We start from the raw sequence: 7,497 nt of genomic DNA on the forward strand, positions 1-7,497 counted from the left end.
ATGACTACAAAAACATCTCTTTAGCATCTCCTAGGTGCTGTTTTAGCAGGTCACTGTATCCATTATTACCTGCAGAGGTGTCTTACTGAAGACAGTCACACTCAAAACTGTAAATTAAATTTCCATTTCCTCAGACTTACATCAGTGTTACCACCTGAACTACCCAGTTATCTCTAGTCTAAACCTCTAGTAAATAAAATCGAGTATTCAAAGAATAAACCTCTCATTTTCCCATTAATGCTGTCATAATTTTACAGTAGACAAGAGAATGTGGTTATGACCAGTTTGGGCAGACTCACTTTGAGTCAAGCAAGATCTTGAACCTTTAAATACATAGGAAGTATTCATTTCTTTTCATTATTCTCTTAATTTATTAAGTTCAATGCCAAGGTGGTACAAGGCTCATTGTTTATACAGCTGGTTTCCACATCTGGCAATTCATGACAAGATGAAGAACAGAACAGTGACATTGGCTGACAAAAGCTGACAGAGATGTCCCAAATCAGTGGCACTGCAACGCTCCTGTGCTGAACTGGCTACAGCAAAGGCTGACTTAAACCCAAAATTTGTCTTTGTGTTCTTAAAAACTGCCTTTTCTTCCAACAGTCCATCTCCTTAGGGATAAAAAACCAAAAATGATGGCATTGGCAAGTTGCTTAAATCAAGTACCTAGGCAAGGTAATAAACACAGAACACTTAAACGGAGTCAGCTGCATGTGAGAATGGAAACACAGCAGGAATAACAAACAAATAAAAAGGTGTTTCTGCCTGATGAAATGCAGACCTTCAGTTCCTCAGCCACTCCCAAGTTATCGAAGGGATTATGTTCAGTACAAATACTCTGTGTTATTAAGGATTCCATACACTTCCTATACTTACCCTCTACCACCAACTTTAAACTTCACAAACTACTTTCACAAGGAAAAGCAAACAGGTCGTTCACCAGTGCTAAACATTTACACAAACAGACCACACGTGAACCTGACGTGTTTTAACAGCAACAACCCCTTTACAGCAGAGCCGTTCCCCTACTTCTTTTTTGCTTTAAGTGCACAGTTTCTAAGTGGTAATAAATTAATTTTTTGTGTTACAGCAGTCAGCTACATACAAACAACACGGACTAAAAACTACCTCACTAAATACCTCTCTGAAGGTAACTACTTTGTGTATATATTAAATTTCAAGTAATGATCAGCCCAAGTTTGTTTGTTTGTTTTTTTTTAAAGAAAACAGACAAACCAACAACCACTAATTCCAGAGACAATAACACGAGGGAGATACACTTGCCTATGAGGACTACAGGAACAGATACACCAATAGAAATGGGACAAATTCTCAGCACTAAGGCACAATAGAATCAGTACTGGAGTATGGCTAAAACCTTACTTTACTACAGCATCAAGTGAGGAGTTAACGAGGAGTGTTCCTATGCTCAAAACACTCGGCTACAACATCAGTGAGTTCTGTGGTCAAGAAGCTTCTACCTTAGTGCAGCTGCACACAGCATTGCTAAAGGAGGGGGTTTCAGAGGGCAACGGGGGTGCTCACTTATATCTTACTTATAATTAAGGGTTGGTTCCTAGTTGCTCAACGAAACGGAGTTTTCTTACTCAATTTATCCCTTTACCTTCACTCTTTGTGAAACTATGGCACAGTTTGAATGGGAGAAAAGCGGGTGTTGGATGTTGGTGGTCGCTGGAGCTGACCAGAAAACCCCCGTTGTTTTTTGGACAGTGGCCAGTGTAGGCCCCAAAATTTGTGACCAGCATAAGGCATGATACAAAACCCACCTAAAACACTTGGTTTAAGTGAGCTTTGGATCAAACACGCACTTAGCTATGGGGGTTGTGGTTCCACCAGTCAGTTCTCCTGAACTTTAAACAACTTTACCCCACAGGAATAAAATCAAGCACAGGTCTAAGACCAAGAGGTTTTAGGTTTAAAATAAGGGTGTTCTGGAGAGTCTTTTCCAACAGGCCCTCGGCAAGATCTGCACTTGCCCTTAAAAACAGACTATTTCTGGCGCTTGTGGCCCTTTGCCATTGCTTTTTGATCCGCTGAGATGCCACGAGTTCAGTCACTGCGAATGGCTCTGGCTGAGAAGCCACCCCAGGACGAAGAAGAGCTCCGAGCTCCCATGGAAACCCACATCCTGGAAATTTGGGCATGGCAAATCCAACGCTGCCAGAACAGTCTGGAAAACCTCTTCCCTCTCCGGAAAGCTCTGGAATGACGGCTGCGGGAGCTGTCCGGCGCCAGCCCCGCGCTCCGCGGCGCAGCATCAGCAGCAGCACCAGCATCAGCATCAGCATCAGCAGCATCCCTTCCCGCACTACGCGCGGCGCGGGCCGGCGGCAGCGGCGGCTCCTCCGCGGGCGAGCGCGGGGCTCATGAGGTTCTCGGTGATGTAGGCCACGAGCAGGCAGATGAAGACGAGCATGACGCAGATGGATCCCCCCACGGCCGTCATGGCCACGACGATGTCGCGCATGGCCGCGGGCTCCACGCGGAACTCCACGCACTGCGCGGGCGGCGCGGGGCGCGGCGGGGCGTAGCGCGGCTGCAGGCACAGGCGGTAGCGCACGCTGCCGTGCGCCTCGGCCAGCAGGTAGTCGCGACATGCGGCGCCCAGCTCCACGCTGTCGCAGGGGAAGCGCGTGTAGGTGCCGTCCCACGAGCAGTTGAGCGTGAAGCCGCGCAGGGCGGCGGCGGGGCGCGGCGGCCCCCAGTGCCGCAGCCCCCACTGCAGCAGCACGCTGCCGTTCCGCAGCACGTTGGCCACCAGCGCACCGCCCGCGGAGCGGTGGGCGCGGCACCCCCGCGCCGCGCACTGGAAGCCGCGGGCCGGCGGGCGGAAGCAGAGCCGCGCCCCCGCCGCCGCCGCGCCATCGCCGCCCACCTTGTAGGGGCACCACGGCTCGTCGGGGTCGCGGTCGGGGTCGGGGTTGGGGTCGGCGACCCCGAGGCACAGCAGGGCGAGCAGCGGCGGCAGCAGGCTGGGCGTGCCGGGCATGCCGGCGGCCGCCGCATGGAGCCTCGGAGCGCGGGGCCGGCGGACGCGCGGGGCGAGCGGAGCTCCGCAGCCGCCGCGGGGCCGCCAATGGAGAGGCGGTGCCGGCGTTAACTCTCGCCGGGCTGCGGAGCACCCGCCCGCTGCGGCCGCTCGTGGCCGCCCGGACGCGGCTCTCGGGGCTCCGCACGGCGCACGGAGCGCTGAGACCCCGCGGGGGCGGGCACGGGGAGTGCTGGGACCCCGCAAGGGCCGGCACAAGGGGATGGTGAGACCCCGCGGGGGCGGGCACGGGGGGTGCTGAGACTCTGAAAGGGTTGGTACAGGGATGCTCAGACCCCACAAGGGCCGGCACGGGGGATGCTGAGACTCTGAAAGGGTTGGTACAGGGATGCTCAGACCCCACAAGGGCCGGCGCGGGGGATGCTGAGACTCTGAAAGGGTTGGTACAGGGATGCTCAGACCCACAAAGGCCGGCACGGGGGATGCTGAGACTCTGAAAGGGTTGGTACAGGGATGCTCAGACCCCACAAGGGCCGGCACGGGGGATGCTCAGAGCCCTCCGTCCCTCCCCTGGCGCTTGGGGGGGACTGCTCAGTCCAGTCTTGGTCGAGTTGCAGATTTCATTCCACACCAAAAAATGCGGTTTGTTGTTTGGTTTTTTTTAAAATTTACATTTATTTTAAATTTTACTTAATTTTAAATTGGTCCGTGGTTTTGATCTGGTTTTACATAGGATCCTGCTTCAATTTTTATAGCAGAACAGAAGCATTTGTCTATATTTAACCTGTAAAACACAATAATTCTCACATCACATAGTTAAAACCCTCAGAAATGTGCCTTTGGATGGCCGGGAGGTGCCTCTGTCCCCGGGGGCTGACACCAGCAGGACTTCGGTCCATGGCAGGGCTGGGGAAGGTGACAGAGCTCCCCTTCAACTGATGCAAACCTTGTTCAAAGAAATGGAGCTTACACGGCTTTTATTTTATTTTTAAAATAGTGATAACCGCACACCCAGCCTGCTTTAACCTCTTGGCTTTGGGAATTCAGATAAACCCGGCAAGGATGTAAGACAGGGAGAAAGACACGAGACCCTCCCAGGAGGTCAGCTGAGAGCAGGGATAACTCTGGGTCTTAGTGCACACCCTGAGACAGAAGGAACAAGGATACTCCTCTTCCTGCTGCTTCCCCCAAATGCCATTTCCTCCCTCTGCAGCAGGACCAGCCCTCCATCCATCCCTGGATGCGGAGCCAGCAGCTGATTTTGCAGCACAGGAGGAGACAGCAGTGCTCCATCCCAGCACTACACCGTAATTAATGTTCTCTGAACGACCATGAGAGAGGTACACGAGAGTATTGACTTGTCTAAATGTGGAAAGAAAAGAGCCCTAATGAAGCAATAATAAAAATACAGGCTTAAACAGTGTTTGGAGATCCTTTGAGCTGTTAAATTGGTAAAAGTTGCTTTAAGTCCTTTGTTTTCTGAGTAGCAGGGAAAAAAAGCGACATATCTTTTTGTTTGTTTTGATCAGGTTTTACATAGAGTTGTGTTCCAGATTTTATAGCAAAACATAAGCATTTGTCTATATTTAACTTGTAAAATAGAATAATTAACATATTACTTTGTCAGACCCTCAGAAATGTGCCTAAACACACTGCTGTAGTTCTTCAATGTGTTACCTATTTGGAAACACAAGATCTGCAGCTTGCTGTGTATGTTTCCTTTAAAAACAAAATTTTAATTGTCTTATGTAAGTCGAAAATACACCAAAAATAAGATCCTGAGGCCTATTTTTATTGCATAGCCTAAACAAACCCAAACCCAAACCATGCATGGAAGGTGATGCTTGCATATACACAAAGTGTAATTTGCAGCAGTGTGGAATTTGTGTCAGTAATTTTGCTTTCTGCTGCGTTGAACATGAATGGTCTGACATCAGGACACCTTCTCCTGCTGGATTTTTCAAGTGTCTGGTTCCTAAGGAAATCTTTAATTTAAGTAATTTCAATTTAATTTAATTTCGATTTTCAATTAATTTCAATTTAATTTTAATTTAAGTAAGACCAAGTACGTTGCAAGTTGTTTCCACATCTAGTTTTAAAGTGGATTTAATGGGAGTGTCTCCTACCCTATGGAAAGTTGCCAGAAATCTCTTTTGATACCAAGAGGGACCAATGGGAATCAATAAAAAAATAGGATCAGCATAGAAAAGGAAGCTGAAGGTGGGGTTATGGCTTGGAAAAGACTCGGTTATTGGAGCAGGAAGAGGTGCTGTGCTGCTGAAGGCACTTCTTGGCAAATTTACGTGTGGAATTCCAGCCAGGATGCAAAACTGGAGACCTGATGGCCCTTCCTGAGAAATGTGAGCGTGTTCAGGAAGTGGCTGAAGCCAAACCAAGCAAGTTTTTCCTCCTTCAAACTTTGTGTCTTTCTCCTGACAGCGATGAAGAGCAGATTGTACTCCAGAGCTGTCATCGTTTCCATCCCCAGGGAAGAGATCTGGCAGCAGTCTCTGTGGTTGCTTGTGATTAACAACTCACTCTGAGTTCTGGTGGGAGATCCAAGGGTCTGGAGCGCGGTGCAGGGAAGGAAAATGGTTGGCACAGCAGTGAAGACCCTGAACCCATCAAAAAATTCATAACACTACAGGTTAACTACACCTTCTGCTGCACTTTTGGCCTTGCACTCTGTCTCTGAGCAAAAACCCAATTCTTTATGCCAGAGCCAAGCAAGTCCACATGCTTTGGCTTGGTCAGCCTGCCTCTGCTGGCTTCATGTGAATCCTTTGTCTCATTGTTTGCTCTCTTAGCAATCCATCTGTTTCCTGAGACCTTGTTCCGTGCCCCAGTCTGCAGTAAAACTCAGCCTGGCCTTTCCATGTCATCGCTTCAACTTTCTGCTGCTCAGGCCAAACCCTGTGATCTGCTTTAGACATTGAACCCCCAGCAGCATCCCAGATTGCTTTACAGGCCTCCAGACAGACCCAGCACCATGGGGTTTTGGCTTTTCTGGTTCTCCTCCACTGGGTTTGTTGTCTCTTCTTAGAGGAAACAGGGAACGAGTATTAAAACAGGGGCGACTCGCTGTGGGCCAGGCAACGAAGCCCTGACAACCTACAGCTCACAATTTATGCAACACTCTGCTAATTTTAGTCTCAGATATGGCCAGGGCAGACAATCCCCAGGGCAGAGATGCTTGCTCTCAGCTAAGGGCAGCATATGACATATGGTTCCTAAAGCATCCTCCAAGCTTCGCATTCAGGGCTGAGTTGCCACAGTTCCCTCCAAGTCATAACTTTGAGGATTACTCATCCTAGACATGCAAACGCAGAGAATCTGCCTCCTAATTTAGATTATCCTGCAGCCTGAATCAGTGAGCAGCCTCACCCCCACCGGGCTTCTATTTCCAGTGCTTGATTCACTCCCAGTGAGGGCTGAACCTCCCTGCTCTGGCAGTGCCAGGCTAAGGGAGAGCAGTGAATGAGAGGAGCAGGCAGGGAGAGCTGTGCTGAGCACAGCTGGGGCAGCCTGGGCACGGAGCTTTGGCACTGGGGCCACGCCTGTGTGGTCAGGGATGCTGCTCTGACCTGGGAAACAACAGCATCTCAGCAGCCCAGCTGGGAATGAGAGGCAGTTTTGATCAGGATGCTCTGAAGCAGTAACTGCAACCACAGCTGATGTGCTGTGAGTGTGCTATTTATAGAGGAGCCTTGCCTCACACAGCAGGGCTGCCAGGAGAAAGCACTAACGCAGCATTAACCATCTCAGGGCATTTTGCATATCTTAAACCCCACCAGAGTTTTGCAGGGAGCTCCTTGCTGGGCTCGATGAGCAGCTCTGGCACTTGGTTAAAAGATAATTTCCTAAACTCTGGCACCTTGCCTTATTCTGCTCCACTCTACCCCGGAGTTGGAGTTGCACAGCTGATTGTAGTGGTAAGAAACACAAGCAGAATCAAAACAAAGAACAAAAAAGTCCTATGGAATGTAAATTTCAAGCTCCATTACAACCAGTGGAAGAAAAACTAATCAATGCTGTCAGAATGAAAAAGGCTGAGCTTATTGGGAAATAAATACTGTTTTTCCCAGTGTCTAAAAGTGCTTGCAAAATATGCCACAAACAAGGGATTAAAAAGAGCCCAACTAATTCAAACAGAGAACAAAGATGCTCTGATTTTTTACCAGGTGATGACATTCAGCCACAAGCTGTGTTTGATGAATGAGGTTCCAGAGTCTGAGATTTCCAACGTGGTGATGAGGAAGCAGGAGACAGCTCAGACACAGGGTCTGGCACAGGGCAGGGGGTGTGACAGCTCTGCCCTGTTCTTATCACTTAAAACAGGTCCTGGGCTTTGACATATCGTGATTAAGCCCATTCTCCTTTCATTTTAAATTCCACCTGACTGTTCCTTCTTTCTCCCTGAGGTCAGGTAAGATGTCTTTTGGAGGCCAAGTAAAGTACCACAAGTTTCAATCTACTGCATCAAC

At 49.3% G+C, this 7,497-nt stretch overlaps 1 protein-coding gene across 1 annotated transcript; it reads right to left on the reverse strand.

The window, feature by feature from the left end:
• Nucleotides 1-2,332: 2,332 nt before the first annotated feature.
• FNDC10 (fibronectin type III domain containing 10) lies at nt 2,333-3,013 on the reverse strand (the record flags this gene model as incomplete). The annotated part of the gene is made up of 1 exon (XM_082295646.1): nt 2,333-3,013. One exon carries the CDS (start codon nt 3,011-3,013, stop codon nt 2,333-2,335), a length of 681 nt encoding a protein of 226 aa, XP_082151772.1.
• Between the last annotated feature and the right edge of the window lie 4,484 nt (nt 3,014-7,497).

Source organism: Coloeus monedula (assembly GCF_965178545.1).
Source record: "Coloeus monedula genome assembly, chromosome: 22".
NCBI classification, from domain to species: Eukaryota; Metazoa; Chordata; class Aves; order Passeriformes; family Corvidae; genus Coloeus; species Coloeus monedula.